The sequence below is a fragment of the Podarcis muralis genome, chromosome Z (assembly GCF_964188315.1).
Source record: "Podarcis muralis chromosome Z, rPodMur119.hap1.1, whole genome shotgun sequence".
Classification (NCBI taxonomy): Eukaryota; Metazoa; Chordata; class Lepidosauria; order Squamata; family Lacertidae; genus Podarcis; species Podarcis muralis.
Window position 1 is genome coordinate 73,515 of NC_135673.1, and position 23,986 is coordinate 97,500.

General features: G+C 42.0%; 3 protein-coding genes across 11 annotated transcripts in view; all 3 read right to left on the minus strand.

Moving 5' to 3' along the window:
* LOC144326136 (protein AMBP-like) overlaps window positions 1-23,986 on the minus strand; it is a 144,963-nt gene that overhangs the window by 57,181 nt on the left and 63,796 nt on the right. The gene's annotated exons all lie outside the window — the stretch shown is intronic.
* Window positions 625-21,796, minus strand: LOC144326115 (rab-like protein 6). 4 transcript variants are annotated; one of them, XM_077922145.1, is made up of 14 exons: window positions 21,517-21,796; window positions 15,543-15,677; window positions 13,587-13,634; window positions 13,437-13,492; window positions 13,259-13,350; window positions 12,518-12,658; window positions 10,855-10,960; window positions 9,972-10,075; window positions 8,338-8,570; window positions 7,092-7,347; window positions 6,527-6,719; window positions 3,995-4,169; window positions 2,886-2,944; window positions 625-2,799 (listed from the first exon to the last, which is right to left on the minus strand). In XM_077922145.1, the coding sequence occupies exons 1-14, from the start codon at window positions 21,644-21,646 to the stop codon at window positions 2,641-2,643; spliced, it is 1,887 nt and encodes a 628-aa protein (XP_077778271.1). In that variant the 5' UTR covers window positions 21,647-21,796; the 3' UTR covers window positions 625-2,640. The 4 variants fall into 4 exon arrangements, with proteins under 4 accessions (XP_077778271.1, XP_077778269.1, XP_077778272.1 ...); XM_077922143.1 differs by having other exon boundaries at window positions 3,995-4,181; window positions 21,517-21,794; XM_077922146.1 differs by having other exon boundaries at window positions 4,001-4,169; window positions 21,517-21,793.
* The window catches only part of LOC144326163 (coiled-coil domain-containing protein 183-like), a 23,213-nt gene continuing 23,053 nt past the window's right edge, over window positions 23,827-23,986 (minus strand). For all 5 annotated transcript variants that reach the window (XM_077922448.1, XM_077922447.1, XM_077922446.1 and 2 more), the window contains one exon: window positions 23,827-23,986. This exon is cut by the window's right edge and continues 166 nt beyond it. The gene's annotated coding sequence lies outside the window, so the exon portion shown is untranslated.

Genomic DNA, 23,986 nt, shown 5'->3' on the forward strand with positions numbered 1-23,986 from the left:
CCTGGAACTACGGTTCCCACTTCCACCCTTCTTCCCAGGGAACTCTGGGAGTTTCAGCTGCCGGGAAGGAGCAAACTAAGGTTCCCAGAGCACCGGGTTCAAGGTGCGTCCTGGGAACTGTAGTCCTTTCCTATAGGCCTCCTAGCAATCGGCACCCCTCAGCATACTACATTTCCCAAGCAGCGCAGAACATACTACAATTCCCAAGGTGCCACTGAGCGTACTGCAGTTCCCATCAACAGCCAATCCTTCTTTCCTGGGGTCTCTGGCGCCGCCTAGTTATCAGCTCCCCTGAGCATACTATAATTCCCAAGGCGCCACTGAGCGTACTACAGTTCCCAAGCGCCACTGAGCGTGCTACAGTTCCCATCAAGAGCCAGTCCTTCTTTCCGATGGGTCTTGGGCGCCTGCTAGGTGTTGGCACCCCTGAGCATACTATAATTCCCAGACATACTATAATTCCCAAGGCGCTACTGAGCGTACTACGGTTCCCAAGGCGCCACTGAACATACTACAATTCCCATCAACAGCCAGTCCTTCTTTCCGATGGGTCTTGGGCGCCTGCTAGGTGTTGGCACCCCTGAGCATACTATAATTCCCAAGGCGCCACTGAGCATACTACGGTTCCCAAGGTGCTTGCGCCGCCGGAGTTTATTCAGGCATCCTTTCCACAAAGCAAGGCAGTCCGGGAACCGGGCGCCGCGCCCCGGTGCGCTACGGTTCCCGTATGGAAAACAGGCGCCGAAGAGGAGACGGAGGCAGGAGGCCTTGTGCAGCCGGGAGATTTATAAGTCGGAGGGGCGGGGAGGAAGAGGAAGGGGGGAAGAGGAAGGAAGGAAGGAAGGAAATGAGAAGGAAGGAAGGAAGGAGAGAGAGGGAGAGAGGAGGGAGGGAGGGAGGAAGGAAGGAAATGGAAGGAGGGAGGGAGGGAAGGAAGGAAGGAAGGAGAGGAAAAACGGAAGGAGAAAGAGGAAAACCAAATGAGGTGAAATGGGAGAGGAATGAGGAAGAAGGGAAAGGAAGAGGAAGGAGAGAGGAAGGGGGAAGAGGAAGGAATGAAGGAAGGAAGGAGAAAGAGGAAAAGGAAATGAGGGGAAATGGGAGAGGAAAGAGGAAGACTGCAAAAGGAAGAGGAAAGAGGAAGACTGCAAAAGGAAGAGGAAAGAGGAAGAAGGGAAAGGAAGGAGGAAGAAGGGGGGAAGGGAAGAGGAAATGGATGGAAGGAAGGAAGGGGGACAAGGAAAGAAGGAAGGAAGGAGAGGAAGGGAGGAGGAGGAAGGGGGGAAGAGGAAGGTAGGGAGGGAGAGAGGAGGAGGGAAGAAGGAAGGAAGGAAGGAGAGATGGAGAGGAAAAAGGGAAGGAGAAAGAGGAAAAGGAAATGAGGGGAAATGGGAGAGGAAGAAGGAAGAGGAAGGAGAGAAAGGAAGAGGAAGGAAAGAAGGAAAAGGGAGAGGAAAGAGGAAGAATGGAAGGAGGAAAAGGAAATGAGGGGAAATGGGAGAGGGAAGAGGAAGGATGAAGAAGGGAAAGGAGGGGAGGAGAAAGAGGGAAAGTGGGAGAGGAAAGCGGAAGAAGGGAAAGGAAGGAGGAAGAAGAAGGGGGGAAGGGAAGAGGAAATGGATGGAAGGAAGGAAGGAAGGGGGACAAGGAAAGAAAGAAGGGAGGGAGGAAGCAAGGAAAGTAAGAGGAAAAGGAAAGATGGAAGGAAGGAAGGAAAGAGATGGAGAGGAAGGGGAGGAGAAAGAGGAAATGAGGGAAATTCGGAGAGGAAAGAGGAAGGGAAAGAAAGGAAGGGGAGGAGAAAGAGGAAAAGGAAATAAGGGGAAATGGGAAAGGAAAGAGGAAGCATGGAAAGGAAGAGGAAGGAAGGGAGAGAGGAGGAAGGGGAGGAGAAAGAGGAAATGAGGGAAATTGGGAGGGAAGAGAATGGAAGGAGGAAGAGGAAAATGAAGAGGAAATAAGGGAGAGGGAAGAGGAATGGAAAGGAAGAGGAAGGAGAGGAGGAAGAGGAAAAGGAAATAGACAGGACAAGGAAAAAGAAGGAGGGAAAGAAGGAAGGAAGAAGGGGAGGAGAAAGAGGAAATGAGGAAAATTGGGAGAGGGAAGAGGAAGAATGGAAAGGAAGAGGAAATAGATGAGATGAAGAGGAAAATGTAGAGGGGAAGGAGGATGTTGAAAAGGAGGAGGAAGTGGAAGAAGGGGAAAGGGGAGGAAGGAAGGGAGGAAGGAGAGAGGGAAGGAAGGGGGGAAAGAAATGGGGAGCAGAGAGGGGGAAGAGGAAGAAGGAGGGAAGTGGAGACCAACAGGAAGTAGAGGAAGCGCCCGCCCCCTTTTTTGCGGGATCAACCAGTCCGGAAAGAGGGAGGATACCTGAGTCTGTTCCATGCGCCCGGAAACGGGGAGTGGCCCCCAAGCAGGAAGTGAGGGGGCGGGACTTCCTGTCCCTCCGCCCCCCCGGAAGCAGTCTCCATGGCGACGTCGGGAGAGGCGGGGTCACAGCAACGCAAACAAGGGGGGGTCACATGCGCCGCAGGAAGTCCGGCCCCCAGGCAAACCTGTCCGTCAAAAGCAGCAGTCCGAAACGGGGGGCGGGACTCGTTTCCAGGAAGGGGAGGAGCCTCCCGTCAGAAATGGGTGGGGCTAGAGCTCCTCGTAGTCCCCGCCCCCCCGGGCCGGCCCCGCCCCCAGGAAGGCCTCCAGCTCGTCCAGGGGGCTGGCCTTGGCTTTGGCCCGCCCCTTCCTGCGCCCTTCCGCTTCCTCCTTGGGCTTCTTGGGGCGGGTCTTCCTCTTCTTCTCTTCCTGCGGGGAGAAAGAGAGAGAGAGGCAGGAAGTGAGGGGGCGGGAACTTCCTGTGGCGCCCGGCCGCTCTAGGGTTCCCAGCCTACCTCTTTGCTGCTCCGCTTCTTCTTCTTCTTCTTCTCCTTGGAAGGCGGCTTGTCCGGATCTGGAAAGGGAAAGAATATTCGTTTAATCTCCTTTTTTTATTATTATTATATTTCATTATCTATAATATTAAATTAAAATGTACTTAAAATTTATCTTTAATATTATTACTATAACTATTATTTATTAATTTATATCATTTTATTATTTTATTTTATTTTCATTTATTATTATATTATATTATATTATATTATATTATATTATATTATATTATATTATATTATATTATATTATATTACTACATTATTATTATATTTCATTATCTATAATTTTTAATTAAAATTTAATTAAAATTTATCTTTAATATTATTACTTTTGCTATTATTTATTAATTTGTTAATTTATATATTTTTTTATTTTATTATTTTATTATTAGATTAGATTAGATTAGATTACTACATTATTATTATATTTTATTATCTATAGTATTAAATTAAAATTTAATTAAAATTTACATTTAATATTATTACTATTAGGGTATAATTATTATTATCATTATCATTAGTATTATTGCTATTACTATTATTAAACTGTCATTATTACTATGGGGGTATAAATATTATTATTATTATTTTTAGGGTATAAATATCATTATCGTTATTATATAAGTATCATTATTATTAGGGCATAAATATCATTACCATTATTTTTATTATTTAAATGTCATTATTACGATGAGGGTATTATTATTATTATTATTATTATTATTATTATTATTATTATTATTATTATTATTATATCATTATTACTATTAGGATATAAATATCATAATCATCATCATTACTATTCTTAAAATATGATTACTATCAGAGTATAAAGATCATGATTACTATTAGGAGATAAATATGATTATTATTATTACCATTATTATTATTATTATTATTATTATTATTATTAGGGTATAAATATCATAATCATCATCATTACTATTCTTAAAATATGATTACTAAGAGTATAAAGATCATGATTACTATTAGGAGATAAATATGATTATTATTATCACCATTATTATTATTATTATTATTATTATTATTATTATTATTATTCTCACCCTCACCTTCCTCGCTGCTCTCCTTCTTCAGCGTCGGCTCCTCCAATCCCAGCCCAAAGAGATCCGCCTCGTTCTTCGGCCGGAAGGCGGGGAGGGGCGGGGCTGGGGGCCGGGGGGGCGGGGCCGTGCCGGGGTCCGAGGCGTCCGATAGGTCCGAGAGGGCGGGGAAGTGGTCCTGCAAAGGAGGCTGGGAGAAGAGCCCGTCCCTTATTTCCTTATTCTTTCCCCCAAGGGATTCTGGGAGTTGTAGTTTGAGGCTGCTAAGGCGCCCTCTAGTCCCCCAAAGGATTCTGGGAAATGTAGTTTGAAGCTTCGATGGCGCCCTCTAGTCCCCCCCCCAAAGGATTCTGGGAAATGTAGTTTCAGGCTTCTAGGGCGCACTATTCCCCTTTCAACACAGCAAAGGATTCTGGGAGTTGTAGTTTGAGGCATCTAAGGCGCCCAAAGGATTCTGGGAGCTGTAGTTTGAGGTTTCTAAGGTGATCTTTTCCCTTTTCAGCAAAGCAAAGGATTCTGGGAGACATAGTTTGAGGCTTCTAGTCCCCCAAAGATTCTGGGAAATGTAGTTTGAGGCTTCTAGCTCCCCAAAGGAGTCTGGGAAATGTAGTTTGAGGTTTCTAAGGCTCTCTATTCCCCTTTCATTATTATTTCCCCCAAAGGATTCTGTGAGTTGTAGTTTGAATCTCCTAAGGCGCCCTCTAGTCCCTGCAAAGGATTCTGGGAGATGTAGCTTGAGGCTTCTAGTCCCCCAAAGGATACTGGGAGTTGTAGTTTGAGGCTTCTAGTCCCCCAAAGGATTATGGGAAATGTAGTTTGAGGCTTCTAGCTCCCCAAAGGAGTCTGGGAGTTGTAGTTTGAGGCTTCTAGTCCCCCCAAAGGATTCTGGGAAATTTAGTTTGAGGCTTCTAGTCCCCCAAAGGATTCTGGGAAATATAGTTTGAGGCTTCTAAGGCGCTCTATTTCCCTTTCAAAACAGCAAAGGATACTGGGCGTTGTAGTTTGAGGCCGCTAAGGCGCCCTCTAGTCCACCAAAGGATTCTGGGAGTTGTAGTTTGAGGCTTCTAGTCCCCCAAAGGATTCTGGGAAATGTAGTTTGAGGCTTCTAGCTCCCCAAAGGAGTCTGGGAGTTGTAGTTTGAGGCTTCTAGTCCCCCCAAAGGATTCTGGGAAATTTAGTTTGAGGCTTCTAGTCCCCCAAAGGATTCTGGGAAATGTAGTTTGAGGCTGCTAAGGCTCTCTATTCCCCTTTCATTATTATTTCCCCCAAAGGATTCTGGGAGTTGTAGTTTGAGGCTTCTAGCTCCCCAAAGGAGTCTGGGAATTGTAGTTTGAGGCTTCTAGTCCCCCCCCCAAAGGATTCTGGGAATTGTAGTTTGAGACTTCTAATGCACCCATAGGATTCTGGGAGTTGTAGTTTGAGGCTTCTAGTCCCCCCCAAAGGATTCTGGGAGTTGTAGTTTGAGGCTTCTAGTCCCCCAAAGGATTCTGGGAGTTGTAGTTTGAGGCTTCTAGTCCCCCCCAAAGGATTCTGGGAGTTGTAGTTTGAGGCTTCTAGTCCCCCCCAAAGGATTCTGGGAGTTGTAGTTTGAGGCTTCTAGTCCCCCAAAGGATTCTGGGAGTTGTAGTTTGAGGCTTCTAGTCCCCCCAAAGGATTCTGGGAAATGTAGTTTGAGGCTTCTAGTCCCCCCAAAGGATTCTGGGAAATGTAGTTTGAGGCTTCTAAGGCGCTCTATTTCCCTTTCAAAACAGCAAAGGATACTGGGCGTTGTAGTTTGAGGCCGCTAAGGCGCACTCTAGTCCACCAAAGGATTCTGGGAGATGTAGTTTGAGGCTTCTAGTCCCCCCAAAGGATTCTGGGAAATTTAGTTTGAGGCCTCTAGTCCCCCCAAAGGATTCTGGGAAATGTAGTTTGAAGCTTCTAAGGCACCCCCTAGCCCCTCAAAGGATTCTGGGAGATGTAGTTTGAGGTTTCTAGCCCCCCAAAGGAGTCTGGGAGTTGTAGTTTGAGGCTGCTAAGGCGCTCTATTCCCCTTTCATTATTATTTCCCCCAAAGGATTCTGGGAGTTGTAGTTTGAAGCTTCTAAGGCCCTCTAGTCCCCCCAAAGGATTCTGGGAGTTGTAGTTTGAGCCTTCTACTCCCCCAAAGGATTCTGGGAGACGTAGTTTGAGACTTCTAGTCCCCCAAAGGATTCTGGGAGTTGTAGTTTGAGGCTTCTATTCCCCCAAAGGATTCTGGGAGTTGTAGTTTGAGGCTTCTAGTCCCCCAAAGGATTCTGGGAAACGTAGTTTGAAGCTTCTAGCCCCCCCAAAAGATTCTGGGAGTTGTAGTTTGAGGCTTCTAGTCCCCCAAAGGATTCTGGGAAACGTAGTTTGAAGCTTCTAGCCCCCCCAAAAGATTCTGGGAGTTGTAGTTTGAGGCTTCTAGTCCCCTAAAGGATTCTGGGAAACGTAGTTTGAGTCATCTAAGGCACCCTCTAGCCCCCCCAAAGGATTCTGGGAGTTGTAGTTCCCTCAAACCCGGGGCCCACTCACCCCCTTGGCGTCGGCCGAGGCGTCGCTCTCGAACTCGGGGTCGTCCATGACGAAGGAGAGCATCTGCGCCGCCACCGGCCCCTCGGGGTCGCTCTCCGACTCCTCGCCGGGCGCCGGGAGGGTCCGGGTTCCGGAAGGTTCCGCCGGGGGCCGGGCCGGGGCCGGGGACGACCTCAAAGACGGGGAGGGGGGGCTGGGTAACGAGAGTCAGGATCATGTAATTATCGTTAGGGTGAAAAGAAATTCATAATTACAGTTGCGATTAAATGATACTCATTCTATGTCATTCAATTTAGTTGCAATTAAATTATAATCATCATCATTATCGTTTTCGTTGTGGTCGTAATAACGATTGTTGTGTTCATCGTTATAAAAATAAATGTAAATATAAATCTAAGTAAAGTATAAATATGATTGTAAATATGAATTACAAATAGGATTATCATTTTAGTTATGATTGTACATATAAACGATCCTTATAATTATAAAAATAAATGTAAAATAAAAAATAAAATAAAACTAATAATAATAATAATACTAATAATAACATCTTTATTATCCCTACCCTTTCTTCCCCTCCGGCTCCGGCGCGATGTCCTCGTCCCCCAGGATGGCGAATCCGGCCGCCGGCCGCTCCTCTTCATCCTCGCTGGCCGGCGCCCGGTCTTCCGGCGCCCCGGGTTCGAGTCTCGCCCGCTTCTCGTCCTCCTGGCTGCCGTTTTCCGGGGGTCCGGCGGGGGGCGCCCCCTTTTCTCGGGGGTCCTCCAGGAACGCCCCCTCCAGCCGGTCGTCCGGGGCAAAGTCCTCCACCGTCGGGGGGTCTGCGGCGTGAGAAATTGCACCCACAAAAAAATGATTACTATTAGGGTATTATTATTATTATTATTATTACTATTAGGGTGTTGTTGTTTTGTTGTTGTTGTTTGGTTGTTGTATAAATATTACTATTAATATTATTAAGGTACAGGCCCCCCAAAAAAATCTTAGCATTCGGGAATAAATATAAATATAATAATAACAACAACAACAACAACAACAACAACAACAACAACAACAAAACAACAAGAAGAAGAACAATAACAACAACAATAATAACAATAACAACAACAATAATATCATTATTATCATTATTAGAGTGTAAATATTATTATCATTATCATTATAATTATTAGGGTATAAATATTAATTATTAATATTATTAAGGTACACCCCCCAAAAATTATTCACATTAGGGTTTAAATATAATAATAATAATAATAATAATAATAATAATAATAATAATAAGAGTATGGGTATTATTATTATTATTATTATTATTATTATTATTATTATTATGGTACATCATCCCCGATTGTTCCCCCTTCAAAAAATTATCACTGTTAGGGGAATAATAATAATAATAATAATAATAATAATAATAATAATAATATGATAATAATAATAATTTTATTATTATTATTAGGGTACAATTATTATTATTATTATTGTTATCATCATTATTATCATATTATGATATTATAATATTATATTATAATATAATAATAATAATAATAATAATAATAATAATAATAATAATAATAATGTACATCATCCCCGATTGTTCCCCCTTCAAAAAATTATCACTGTTAGGGGAATAATAATAATAATAATAATAATAATAATAATAATAATAATAATATGATGATGATGATGATGATGATGATGATAACAACAATAATAATTATTATTGCTATTATCATTATTGTTATTAGGGTACAATTATTATTATTATTATTATTCTTAAGGTAAATCCTCCCCGGAAATTTCCTCACCGGCGGCCGCCCCGAAGATCCTGGCGATGAAGCCGCGCCGGGGGGCGGCTGGGGGGGCTGGGGCCGGGGCGGCGGGTGTTTGGGGGGGGCTTTGGGGGGTCTCGGTGGGGTTGGGGGTCCCCGGGTCAGACCCCCCCTCCGGGGGGGCGTTGTCGGGGGGCGGCTGGGGTCCCGGCGAGGGGGTCTCGGGGGACGGCGCCCCCCGGCTGCGGGACTCCATGGCTTCCAGGAATCTGGGGGGAGAGAGAGAGAGGTTGGTCTCAATCATTAATTAATAATATTAGTATTGATATTATTAATAATAAGCGTTCATAAGAATTCAGAATATGAATATTATTCAGCCTCCATAAGAATTCACATTATTAATATGATTAAGCATTCCTATTATTATTATTCTTACTATTATTATTAATAAGCACCCACATGATTGATATGATCCATAAGAATTCACATTATTAATATGATCAAGCATTCATATTACTGTATTCTTATCATTATTATTATTATTGATAAGAATAAGAATCCACATTATTGAGATTATCCATAAGAATTCACGTTATTAATATTATTAAGCATTCATATTACTGTGTTATTAATAAGCATCCACATTATTGATATTATCCATAAGAATTCACATTACTAATATTATTAAGCATTCATATTATTATTATTATTAATAAGCATCCACATTATTGATATAATCCATAAGAATTCAATATTAATATTATTAAGCATTATTATTATTATTAATAATAATAATAAGCATCCACATTATTGATATTATCCATAAGAATCCGCATTACTAAAATGATTAAGCATTATTATTATTAAGCATCCACAGTATTGATATGAACCATAAGAATTCACATTATTAATATTATTAAGCATTCATATTATTATTATTAATAAGCATTCACATTATTAATATTATTATTAATAGGCATTCAGGTTATTGATATGATTAATAAGCATTCACATGATTGATATAATTAATAAGCATTCACATTATTGATATTATTAATAAGCATTGATATTACTGATATTATTAAGAAGCATTCATATTAGTGACATTATTAATAAGCATGCACATTACTGATATTAATCATTCACATTATTGATATTAATAAGCATTCACATTATTGATATTATTAATAAGCATTCACATTACTGATATTATTAATAAGCATTCATATGACTGACATTGTTAATAAGGATTGATATTATTAATAAGCATTCACATTATCAATATTAATAAGCATTCACATTATTAATAAGCATTCATACTTTTCATGTTATTAATAAGCATTCACATTATCAATAATATTAATAAGCATTCATATTATTATTATTAATAATAAGCATTCATATTATTTATAAGCATTCACATTACTGATATTATTAAGCACTCATATTAATATGAATATTCTTATTAATTTTATTCTTAAAAAGCATATTATTAACAAGAATTCACATTATTCATATTATTAATAAGCATTCCTATTATTCATCAGAATTCACATTAATATTATTGAGCATTCACGTTATTATTAAGCATTCACATTCTTCATATTATTAACAGGCACACACATTATTAATAATAGGCACTAATATTAATTATTTATATTAATAATTACATCTCATAATTCTGGTCCTCCGTCTCCTGCTGGACTGACAGCTCCTCTAGTGTGGCGTCGATGTCTAATTGGTTCGTCTCCAGCTGACGAAGGAGCGTCTCTCTCTGGGGTGGGAATAATTATTATTATTATTATTATTATTATTATTATTATTAATAATACCCCGCCCTCCCCAGCCAAGGCCGGGCTCAGGGCGGCTAGATATATAAGAGAGATATAAAATATTATAACGTTATAAGAAATACAATAAATATAATGATAACATAATATATATGTTATCATTAACAGTATATATTAATAATATATTGCTAATAGATAATATGAAAATTAATATTAATTCGATTCTAACAATATTACAGTATTGTAACCAGAGAGAACTGGAAGCAAATAGGCTTAGGATTGGAATAGAAATGTGGATTTAGACTCTTAAGAAAAGAGAAGACAGTTGATTTTAAAGCATTAACGAAAAAAAGAATGAATAATGTTAATAATAAATAAAATAATAAACATTCCATAATAAAAGGAATAATGAAATGGGTTGATTTTATCAGAAAGATAGAAGGAAATTCAGCCAGGGGGGATTGGAGGGAGTCGGTTAACGATGAATAATAATAATAATTAATAATAATAATAATTAATAATTAATAATAATAATAATAATAATTAATAATAAATAAATAAATAAATAAATAAAGGAATAAGAACAGAAAACAGCCAAAAATAATAGAATGCACCCAATAATAATAGAAAACACCCAAAAGAAAATGCTAAAAAAAGGAAAAAAACGGGGAGAGACGGGGTGAAAATGTGAAATTTGGAGGATTGGGGTTCCGGGGGTCATCCAGCCTGACCCCGATTGGAGGGGAGGATTCGCACTGGTTACCTGCAGCTGCAGGAAGGGGATGTTGAAGAACTTGTGGAGGTACTTGAGGCCAAAGCTGTTCTTCATGGAGGACTCGGCGTAGCGGACGTAGGAGGCGCCGGGCGGCCTGGGGGGGAGAGGAGACCAGTGGGCTGAGGAGCTAGATTTCCGGCTGCGGGGAGTTCGCTCAAGGCAATGCAATGTAATATAACCTGAGGAGCTGGATTTCTCGGTGCGGGGAGTTCGTTCAAGGCAATGCAGTATGGCTTGAGGAGCTAGATTTCTCAGAGCAGGGAGTCCATTCAATGCAATGCAATGTGGCTTGAGGAGCTAGCTTTCTCAGTGCGGGGAGTTCATGCAATACAATGTATTAAAATATAACTGCAGGAGCTAAGTTTCTCAGAGCGGGGAGCTCCTACCTCCCACAATGCAACGCAAGGAGAAACAGCCTGAGGAACTAGATTTCTCAGAGCGGGGAGCTCCTAAAATTCAATTAAAAACAGCTTGAGGAGCTAGCTTTCTCGCTGCGGGGAGATCCTACCTCATACAATGCAATGCAATACGATGCAATACAATCATATATAGCTTGAGGAGCTAGCTTTCTCAGAGCAGGGATTTCATTCAACGCAATGCAATCCAATGAAAACCACCTTGAGGAGCTGGCTTTCTCCCTGCGGGGAGCTCCTGCCTCATACAATGCAATGCAATGCAATATAGCTTGAGGAGCTGGCTTTCTCGCTGCGGGGAGTCCATTCAATGCAAGGCAATATGGCTTGAGGAGCTAGCTTTCTTGCTGCAGGGAGCTCCTGCCTCATGCAAGGCAATGCAATAAAATACAGCTTGAGGAACTAGATTTCTAAGAGCGGGGAGCTCCTAAATTCAATGAAAAACAGCTTGAGAAGCTAGCTTTCTCAGAGCGGGGAGCTCCTCCCTCATGCAATGCAATGCGATGCAATACAATGCAATACAATACAATATAGCTTGAGGAGCTAGCTTTCTCAGAGCAGGGACTTCATTCAATGCAATCCAATGAAAACCACCCTGAGGAGCTGGCTTTCTCGCTGCGGGGAGCTCCTGCCTCATACAATACAATGCAATACAATATAGCTTGAGGAACTAGATTTCTCAGAGCAGGGAGTCCATTCAATTCAATGCAAGGCAATATGGCTTGAGGAGCTGGCTTTCTCGCTGCGGGGAGCTCCTACCTCATGCAATGAAATACAATACAATGCAATATAGCTTGAGAAACTAGATTTCTCGCTGCGGGGAGTTCATTCAATGAAAGGCAATATAGCTTGAGGAGCTAGCTTTCTCAGAGCAGGGATTTCACTCAATGCAATCCAATGAAAACCACCTTGAGGAGCTGGCTTTCTCGCTGCGGGGAGCTCCTGCCTCATGCAATACAATACAATACAATACAATACAATACAATACAATACAACGCAGCGCAATGCAATGCAATACAATATAGCTTGAGGAGCTAGCTTTCTGGCTGCGGGGAGTCCATTCGATTCAATGCAATGCAATGGCTTGAGAAGCTAGCTTTCTCAGATCGGGGAGCTCCTACCTCATGCAATGCAATGCAATACAATGCAAGGCAATGTAGCTTGAGCTAGCTTTCTCGCTGCGGGGAGTCCATTCAATGCAGGGCAATGGGGCTTGAGGAGCTGGCTTTCCCCCTCACCTGTCGATCTTGCGGATCAGGTCCCGCACGTCGTCGGGCAGGATGACCCGGTGCTCGCCCATGTCCCGGTGGTTGCCCAGGACGCAGACGGGGACGTGGTTGGGGACCTTGGGCAGCTCCCGCAGGACGTAGTTGAAGGTCCTGAACGGGGGGGGGGGGGGAGAAGGGGGGTCAGGGTGGCGGGTTCGAGGGGAGGGAATGGGGTGAGGTTGCGGGTTCGAGGGCCTGCCATGGAGGGCGGTGGAAGGTTGGAGGGGCCGCCCGAGGGTGGGGCTGGGTGTTCGAGGGCCGCCCTGGGGTGGGTCGTTGTCCTGGGTTCGAGAGGCCACCCTAGGGTGCAGGGTTCGAGGGGCAGCCCTGGGGTTGGGGGTTCGAGGGGCCGCCCTGGGTTGGGGTTGCGGGTTCAAGGGGCCGCCCTGGGGTGGGTTATTGTCCTGGGTTCGAGGGGCCGTCCTGGAGTATGGGGTTCCAGGTTCGAGGGGCTGTCTTGGGGTGGGTGTTTGTCTTGGGTTTAAGGGGCCGCCCTGGGGTGGGGTTGTGGGTTCGAGGAGCCACCATGCGGTTGCGGGTTCAAGGGGCCATCCTGTGTTGGGGTTGCAGGTTTGAGGGTCCGCCCTGCGGTGGGTCATTGTCTTGGGTTCGAGGGGCCACCCTGGGGTGGGGTTGCGGGTTCGAGGGGCCACCTTGGGGTTGCGGGTTCGAGGGTCCGCCCCGGGGTTGCGGGTTCGAGCCCCGCCTCACCACTGCTTGGTGATGTCAAACATCATGACCACGCCGTTGCAGTTCTTGTAGACGTCCAGGAACTCGGCGTCCAGGGCCAGGGCCGCCTCGGCCTCGGGTTCGAGAGAGAGAGAAGAGACTTAGCGGGGGCCGGGGGGTCTCTAAGGGGGGGAGAGGGAGACTCGAACCCGGGGCTCACCTCCTGGGAGGGGTCGTTCTCCAGCTTCAGCCCGTCGCCTCGCCTCTTGCACTTGCCTGCGGCGCCAAAAGGAGAGTTAAAAAGGGCGGCCGGGAGCGGGGTCCGTTTGGATGTCCTCCCGGGGTCCCACCACCCGGACAAGAGGCTCACCTTTGTCGACGACGTCCCAAACTTCGACTTTGACGATGTCGTCGGTCGCTAGGGAAAGGGGGAAAGGAAAGAGGAAGGGGAATTGGTACCACTCTACTTCCTGCTTCCTCCCGCCTCCTTCCTCCTTCCTGCTACTTCCTGCTTCCTCCTTCCTCCTCCTCCTTCAAGAATCCTTCTACTTCCTGTCTCCTCCTGCCTCCTTCCTCCTTCCTCCTCCTCCTGGAAGCATCCTTCTACTTCCTGCTTCCTCAAGCATCCTTCCTCCTTCCTGCATCCTTCTACTTCCTGCTTCCTCCTGCCTCCTTCCTCCTCCTCCTGGAAGCCTCCTTCTACTTCCTGCTTCCTGCCTCCTTCCTCTTCCTCCTTCCAGCATCCTTCTACTTCCTGTCTCCTCCTGCCTCCTTCCTCCTCCTCCTGGAAGTATCCTTCTACTTCCTGCTTCCTCCTGCCTCCTTCCTTCTCCTCCTTCCAGCATCCGTCTACTTCCTGCTTCCTCCTGCATCCTTCCTCCTCCTCCTTGAAGCATCCTTCTACTTCCTGCTTCCTCCTGCATCCTTCCTCTTCCTCCTTCCAGCATCCTTCTACTTCCTGCTTCCTCCTGCCTCCTTCCTCCTCCTTCCAGCATCCTTCTACTTCCTGCTTCCTCCTGCCTCCTTCCTCCTCCTCCTTCCTGCATCCTTCTACTTCCTGTCTCCGCCTGCCTCCTTCCTCCTCCTGGAAGCATCCTTCTACTTCCTGCTTCCTCCTGCCTCCTTCCTCCTCCTCCTTCCTGCATCCTTCTACTTCCTGTCTCCTCCTGCATCCTTCCTCCTCCCCCTGGAAGGATCCTTCTACTTCCTGTCTCCTCCTGCCTCCTTCCTCCTCCTCCTGGAAGGATCCTTCTACTTCCTGTCTGCTCCTGCATCTTTCCTCCTCCTCCTTCCAGCATCCTTCTACTTCCTGTCTCTGCCTGCCTCCTTCCTCCTCCTCCTTGAAGCCTCCTTCTACTTCCTGTCTCCTCCTCCATCCTTCCTCCTCTTCCCGGAAGCCTCCTTCTACTTCCTGTCTCCTCCTCCATCCTTCCTCCTCTTCCTGGAAGCCTCCTTCTACTTCCTGTCTCCTCCTCCATCCTTCCTCCTCTTCCCGGAAGCCTCCTTCTACTTCCTGTCTCCTCCTCCATCCTTCCTCCTCCTCCTTCCAGCATCCTTCCTCCTCCTCTTTCCTGCCTCCTTCCTCTTCCTCCTTCCAGCATCCTTCCTCCTCCTCCTTCAAGCATCCTTCCTCCTCCTCCTGGAAGCATCCTTCTACTTCCTGCTTCCTCCTGCATCCTTCCTCCTCCTCCTTCCAGCATCCTTCTTCTTCCTGTCTCCTCCTGCCTCCTTCCTCCTCCTCCTTGAAGCATCCTTCTACTTCCTGTCTCCTCCTACATCCTTCCTCTTCCTCCTCCTTGGGTACCACTCTTCCTCCTTCCAGCATCCTTCTACTTCCTGCTTCCTCCTGCATCCTTCCTCCTCCTCCTTCCAGCATCCTTCTTCTTCCTGTCTCCTCCTGCCTCCTTCCTCCTCCTCCTTGAAGCATCCTTCTACTTCCTGTCTCCTCCTACATCCTTCCTCTTCCTCCTCCTTGGGTACCACTCTTCCTCCTTCCAGCATCCTTCTACTTCCTGCTTCCTCCTGCATCCTTCCTGCTCCTCTTGGAAGCATCCTTCTTCTTCCTGCTTCCTCCTGCCTCCTCCCTCCTCCTCCCGGAAGCATCCTTCCTCCTCCTCCTTCCAGCATCCTTCTACTTCCTGCTTCCTCCGGCCTCCTTCCTCCTCCTCCTTGGGCATTAATATTTCTAATAAGGCTATGCTTTAGGTTTGTTGCTCTTATATATATTACAATGTTCTGAAAACCAATTTAAAACAATTTTTTTTGGGGGGGGAAGGAATCAGGATTCGAACGCAGGACCCGGGTCCACCGCGCGCCCCAGACTCACTCTTGTAGTTCCAGTGGATGCTGGTGACTTGGATTTCCTGCGTGGGGACGTAGGCGTCCAGGAACTTCTTCCCCTGCAGCCGGTGCCACAAGGTGGTTTTGCCCGTGTTGCGGTCGCCCCGGATGACGATCTTCACTGCGGGGATAAAAAGAAATGGAATAATGAGAAATCATGGAAGGAGAAAGTCAGAAATAGATGAAGAAATAGAAAGAGAAGAAGAGAAGGGAAGAAAAATAAAGAGAATAAACGAATAATATCACCCAGGATGACGATCTTCACTGCGGGGAAACGGGAATAAAGAGAGAAAAGAAATAAGAAGGAGAAGAAATAGAAATAGGAAGTAAAAAATAGATTAAAAAATAGAAATAGAAGAATAGAAGCATAAGAAATAGGAAGTAAAAAATAGATTAAAAAATAGAAATAGAAGCATAAGAAATAGAAGATTGGAATAAGAAGAAATAGAATAAGAAGAATTAGAAAGAGGACGTAAGAAATAGAAGAAGAAATAGAAAGAAGAAGTAAGAAATAGAAGAAGAAGATATAGAAATAGAATAATAGAATAGAAGAATAAGAAATAGAAATAGAATAATATTGCGGTCGCCCCGGATGACGATCTTCACTGGGGGGGATAAAAAGAAATAGAACCATGAGAAATCATAGAAGGAGAAAGTCAGAAACAGATGAAGAAATAGAAAGAGAAGAGAAGAAAAATAAAGAGAATAAATAGAATAATATCACCCCGGATGATGATCTTCACTGCGGGGAAACGGGGAAAAAGTAATAAGAAAGAGAATGAGAAGAAATAGAAATAGGAAGTAAAAAATAGATTGAAAAATAGAAATGGAAGAATAGAATAGAAGCATAAGAAATAGAAGAATAGAATAATAGAATAAGAAGAAATAGAATAGAATTAGAAATAGAATAGAATTAGAAAGAGGACATAAGAAATAGAAGAAGAAATAGAAAGAGGAAGTAAGAAATAGAAGAAGAAGATATAGAAAGAGAATTATAGAATAGAAGAAAAAGAAATAAGACTAATAGAATAATAGAAATAGAAGAATAGAATAATATTCTATTATTATATTATATTATATTATATTATATTATATTATATTATATTATATTATATTATATTATATTATATTATATTATATTATTATTATATTATATTATTATCGCCCCGCATGACAATCTTCACTGCGGGGAAATGGGAATAAAGAGAATAGAATAAGAAGAAATGGGAAGTAAGAAAGAGATTAAGAAAGAGAAAGAGAATATATAATAATAGAATAGAAGAATAAGAAATAGAAGAACAGAATAAGAAGAAATGGAAAGAGGAAGTAAGAAGAAGAAATAGAAACAGAAGAATAGAAGAATAAGAAATAGAATAATAGAATAAGAAGAAATGGAAAGAGGAAGTAAGAAATAGATTAAGAAAGAGAAAGGGAATAATAGAAGAATAGAATAGAAGAATAAGAAATAGAAGAACAGAATAAGAAGAAATGGAAAGAGCAAGTAAGAAATAGATTAAGAAATAGAAAGAGAAGAATAGAATAGAGGAATAGGAAATAGAAGAACAGAATAAGAAGAAATACCGTATTTTTCGCTCGATAACACGCACCCGGCCATAACACGCACCTAGTTTTTAGAGGCGGAAAACAAGGGGAAAAAATATTCTAAACGAAACAGCGGATGTCTGATTTTTGTGGGTCACGCTGTGGCCACAGACGTGTGACCTGGTGGTGAGTTTGGGGTGACCCAGTGCCAAGATCCTGAGGATCCACGTGGATCCGTGCTTTGCAACCACGTGAATGAAGGAGCTGTCAGTCATGTATGCTGAAGGAAGGGCAAAGCCGCCAACTCCTATAGGGCCTAGGTGCCTTCACCGCCCCCCCCCCATTAAATATTTGAGGGAGTCGTCCTCCCCCCATGCTGACGGGCATTGCCATTCGTATAAGGTACCAGCGGCGGCGTAGCGTGGGGGGTGCAGGGGGGGCCGGCCGCACCGGGCGCAACATCTGGGGGGGACACGTGGAGAGAAACAGCAGCGGCCGAGCGGGAGACTCTCCCGTTGTCACTGCAACGCTCCGGGGAGGGGGCGAGGGAGGGAGTCGGGTGGAAACGTGCGCGCGCGCCCCCCCCCAAGCCGCATCTTCGCGGGGGTTGGGGGGCGAAGCCGCCGGGTATCTGCGCCCCAAATTGGGGCGGCCGCAAAAAGCCACCCTGCCAGCAGCAAGGCTCCCTTCGAGGAAGCTGCGATCCTCCTTCCTTTCCTCTGTCCGATGGGGCTTACCTGTACCTGCCCCCCCCAAAAAAAAAAGTTGAAAGAGGGAGGGAGGGAGGGAAGAGAGATGGAGAGCTCACATTTGTCCTAGGCAAAGCAGCCAACACCTATGGGTCTAGGTGCCTTCACCCCCCCCATTAAATATTTGAGGGAGTCATCCCCCACCCCCCGTTGTGGTACGGGAGTGGGGCTTACCTGGCTGTCCCCCCAATATTTTGGAAGAGGGAGGGAGGGAAGGAAGAGAGAGGGGGAACTGCCCCTGTCTTCTGCTCTGGTCAGACCTCACCTGGAGGACTGTGTCCAGTTCTGGGCACCCCAGTTCAAGAAGGACACTGGCAAACTGGAACGTGTCCAGAGGAGGGCAACCAAAATGGTCAAAGGCCTGGAAACGATGCCTTATGAGGAACGGCTAAGGGAGCTGGGCATGTTTAGCCTGGAGAAGAGGAGGTTAAGGGGTGATATGATAGCCATGTTCAAATATAGAAAAGGATGTCACATAGAGGAGGGAGAAAGGTTGTTTTCTGCTGCCCCAGAGAAGCGGACACGGAGCAATGGATCCAAACTACAAGAAAGAAGATTCCACCTAAACATTCGGAAGAACTTCCTGACAGTAAGAGCTGTTCGACAGTGGAATTTGCTGCCCAGGAGTGTGGTGGAGTCTCCTTCTTTGGAGGTCTTTAAGCAGAGGCTTGACAACCATATGTCAAGAGTGCTCTGATGGTGTTTCCTGCTTGGCAGGGGGTTGGACTCGATGGCCCTTCTGGTCTCTCCCAACTCTATGATTCTAGGATTCCCTTTTTGCTCGTCAGGAAAGCAGAGTAAGAGCCACTTACATGCGTGTAAGGGGGAGCCAAGCTCCTCCTGCCTGCATTCGCTCCACACATTACCTTTTTTTTAGGGGGGGGACGGAGTGTTACGGTGCGAAAAGTACAGTAATCTTTTTTTGTTTTGTTCCTATGTTTACCTACCGAAAATAATAAATATTATTGGGGGGGGGGGGAGAAATGTTGTACTAAACTATTTAGTATATCAGAGTTTTTTACCTCCTGGTTTTATTTTCCCTCCTGGTTTTCACTGCGCTCAGAGCTCGAGGTTTTGTTTTTCTTTTTGCTGCTGGTTGCTTAAATTTTATTTTTATTAAAATTAATTACATTCTTCATATTCATTCATGTTATTCACATTCTTCATATTCATCCATATTATTCACATTCTTCATATTCATCCATATTATTCACATTCTTCATATTCATCCATATTATTCACACTATTAATATTCATCCATATTATTCACACTATTAATATTCATTCATATCATTCACATTATTAATATTCACATTATTAATATTCATTCATATTATTCACATTATTAATACTCATTCATCTTATTCCTAAGCATTCATTTTATTCACATTATTCTTATCCTTCATATTATTATTATTATTATTATTATTATTATTATTATTCCTCAAGCATTAAATTTATTCATATTATTCTTATCCTTCATATTATTATAATTATTACTCCTCAAGCATTACATTTATTCATATGATTCCTAAGCCTTCACTTTAGTCACATTATTCTTATCCTTCATATTATTATTATTATTCCTCAAGCATTAAATTTATTCATATTATTCTTATCCTTCATATTATTATTATTATTATTATTATTATTATTATTATTATTATTCCTCAAGCATTACATTTATTCATATGATTCCTAAGCCTTCACTTTATTCACATTATTCTTATCCTTCACATTATTATTATTATTATTATTATTATTAATTATTATTATTATTATTCCTCAAGCATTAAATTTATTCACATTCTTAATATTCATTCACATTCTTAATATTCCTTCATATTATTCATAAGCCTTCACTTTATTCACATTATTCTTATCCTTCATATTATTATTATTCCTGAAGCATTAAATTTATTCATATTATTCACACTATTAATATTCCTTCATATTATTCACATTCTTAATATTCCTTCATATTATTCATAAGCCTTCACTTTATTCACATTATTCTTATCCTTGATATTATTATTCATATTATTCACATTCTTATTTAATTTAATTATTATTTAATTTAATTTATTCATATTATTCACATTCTTAATATTCCTTCACATTCTTAATATTCCTTCATATTATTCCTAAACATTCATTTTATTCACATTATTCTTATCCTTCATATTATTATTATTATTATTATCATCCTTATTATTATTATTATTATTCCTCAAGCATTAAATTTATTCACATTCCTAAGCCTTCACTTTATTCACATTATTCTTATCCTTCATATTATTATTATTATTATTATTATTATTATTATTATTATTATACTTATCCTTATTATTATTATTATCCTTCATATTATTATTATTATTATTATTATACCTCAAGCATTACATTTATTCATCTGATTCATAAGCCTTCACTTTATTCACATTATTCTTATCCTTCATATTATTATTATTATCCTTCATATTATTATTATTATTCACATTATTCTTATCCTTCATATTATTATTATTATTCACATTATTCTTATCCTTCATATTATTATTATTATTATTATTATTATTATTCCTAAAGCATTAAATTTATTCATATTATTCACACTCTTAATATTACTTCACATTCTTAATATTCCTTCATATTATTCCTAAGCATTCATTTTATTCACATTATTCTTATCCTTCATATTATTATTATTATTATTATTATTATTCACATTCTTATTAAATTTAATTCTTATTTAATTCTTTAATTTAATTTATTCATATTATTCACATTCTTAATATTCCTTCATATGATTCCTAAGCCTTCATTTTATTCACATTATCCTTCATATTATTATTATTATTCCTCAAGCATTACATTTATTCATATGATTCATAAGCCTTCATTTTATTCACATTATCCTTCATATTATTATTATTATTATTATCATCATTATTATTATTATTCCTCAAGCATTAAATTTATTCCTCTTATTCCTAAGCCTTCCCTTTATTCACATTATTCTTATCCTTCATATTATTATTATTCCACAAGCATTAAATGTATTCATATTCTTTCACTTTATTCACATTATTCTTATCCATATTATTATTATGATTCCTCAAGCATTAAATTTATTCATATTATTTCACTTTATTCACATTATTCTTATCCATATTATTATTATTATTCCTCAAGCATTACATTTATTCATATGATTCCTAAGCCTTCATTTTATTCACATTATCCTTCATATTATTATTATTATTCCTCAAGCATTACATTTATTCATATGATTCCTAAGCCTTCCCTTTATTCACATTATTCTTATCCTTCATATTATTATTATTCCTCAAGCATTCAATTTATTCATATTATTTCACTTTATTCACATTATTCTTATCCATATTATTATTATTCTTCCTCAAGCATTACATTTATTCATATGATTCCTAAGCCTTCACTTTATTCACATTATTCTTATCCTTTATATTATTATTATTCCTCAAGCATTCAATTTATTCATATTATTTCACTTTATTCACAATCTTCTTCTCCTTCATATTATTATTCTTATTATTCTTCCTCAAGCCCTACATTTATTCCTCTTATTCAGAAGCCTTTTTCATCTGATTGAGATAAGCCTTCCTCCACTTCGCCTCCTTCACTCACTGTTATACTGGACGCCCTTGGCGAAGCGCCGCTGCAGCGCCTGGTTCATGGACTGCAGGCCGGGCGGGATGGGCTTCTCCCGGGCCGCGCCCGCCTCCGAGCCCACCAGCTTCTTCAGGGCCGAGAACATCCCGCCCGCCGCCTCAAAAACCTCGCCTCAGAACGACGACGACGCCATCTTGGGCCTTCTTCTTCCTCCTCGCTGGTGACGACTTCCGGCGAGGGACGGCGGCCGGAGAGGGACAAAGCTGACGCCGCAGCCAATCAGGAGCCGGGGAAGGGGGAAGGAGGCGGGATAATGCGATGACGGGCGGCCGCCGCCATTTTGGACCGTTTTCTTTGTCGCTTAGCGACGGAGGAGGGACGGCGGCCGACGAGGGACATAGTTGACGCCGCAGCCAATCAGGAGCCGGGGAAGGGGGAAGGAGGAGGGATAATGCCATGACGGGCAGCCGCCGCCATTTTGGACCGTTTTCTTTGTCGCTTAGCGACGGAGGAGGGACGGCGGCCGACGAGGGACATAGTTGACGCCGCAGCCAATCAGGAGCCGGGGCTTCGGTGACGTCGGAAGGACGACGGTGGCCAGAGAGGGGCAAGGGGGCAAAGCCGCGGCGGCCATCTTGGCGGAGGCAACGGCTAAGCGGGGTTTAAGCCAATCAGGCGCCGGCGAAGGGAAAGGAGGAAGGACAATTCGATGACGTGCGAAGGGGCAACCGCGGCGGCCATCTTGGCAGAGGCAACAGCAGGGGCGGGTTTCAGCCAATCAGGAAGCGGGGACGGGAAGCGAGGAGGGACAATTCGATGACGTGAACAGCCAGACGGCGGCCGGAGAGGGGCAAAAATTGACATTTTCCACATATAGTAAGAAAGATAAATGATAGGTTTGTGTGTATATATATGAGTTAAGGCCATATATATAGGAATTAAATCAGGCCTCGGCTAAATTAGGCCCTCAATGGTTTGGGACTACAACTCCCAGCATCCCTCAACATGGCTCCCGTCCGCGCGGCATGACGGGAGTTGTAGTCCCGTAAAGCGTTAGCCTAGGCCTGAATTAAAGAAATACGTAATAAAAACGTAAATGAAAGAGCGACCGGAGAGAAAGGGAATTGTTGTTGTTGTTGTTGTTGTTGTTGTTATTATTTGTTGCTTCGCTACGGCGAGTAGGCCTCGTTGGCCGCCCGTCGCTAGGCAACCGCGGCCGCCATCTTGGTTGAGGCCCCGTCGCTTGGCAACCGCGGCCGCCATCTGGGTTGCGCGCAGCCGGCGGCCATCTTGGTGGAGGCAAAGCGACAGCGCCCTATGGCGTCTCGCAAGGGACAAACTTCCCAGCCTTGGCTTTTTTCCCTTCCCAAACGCGTCTTTCTTTTCTTATTGTATCACAGACGCCAAAGGGACGATGATTATTAATAATAATAATAATATTAATGAAGTATTAATATTAATTAATTAATGAATATTAATCAATGAATGGACTTTTTAGAGGCTCCCCTCAGCTTCTGCGGTTGATGATGAATAATAATAATAATAATAATAATAATAATAATAAGCTAATAATAATAACGCATTAATTAATTTATTAATGGTCTTTTGGGGTTCTTCTTCTTGACCACCTTGGTCTGGTCTTCGATCAGCTTCAGGCCGGGGATATCAGCTGCGGTCGGTGATTTTTATTATTATTATCAATAATAATAAAAAAATGATAATAATAATATTTATTAATTGATTAATGAACTAATTAATGGACCACCTTGACCACCTTGGTCTCTTGTCCCCCATCAGCTTCTAGCCGGGGATGTAGCTGCGGTCGATAATGATGATTAATAAGAAGAAGAATATTAGTAAATTAATAATAATAATAATAATAATAATAATAATAATAATAATGGAAGTAATTTAATAATAATAATAAATGAACTAATTTGAAATAATAATAAATGAACTAATTAATGGACCACCTTGGTCTCTTGTATCTGCAGTCGATAATGATGATTAATAAGAATATTAGCAGATTAATAATAATAATAATAATAAAAAATGAACTAATTTAACAAAAATAATAAATGAACTAATTAATGGACCACCTTGGTCTCTTGTATCTGCAGTCGATAATGATGATTAATAAGAATAAGAATATTAGTAGATTGATAATATTAATAATAATAATAATAATAATAATAATAATAATAATAATAAATGAACTCATTCAATTAATAATAATAAATGAACTAATTAATGGACCACCTTGACCACCATCAGCATCAGCATCTGCGGTCGATAACGACGATTAATAAGAATAAGAATAATCAATTAGTAACAAGAATAACATTTATTAATGAATCGATTAATGAATTAATTGACGGACTTTTTGGCCGCCTCCCTGGGCTTCTTCTCGACCAAATTCCTCTTCTCCCTCCATCTACCTCCCGCTGCGGCCGGCGACGAATAATAAGAATAATAATCTTCTTAA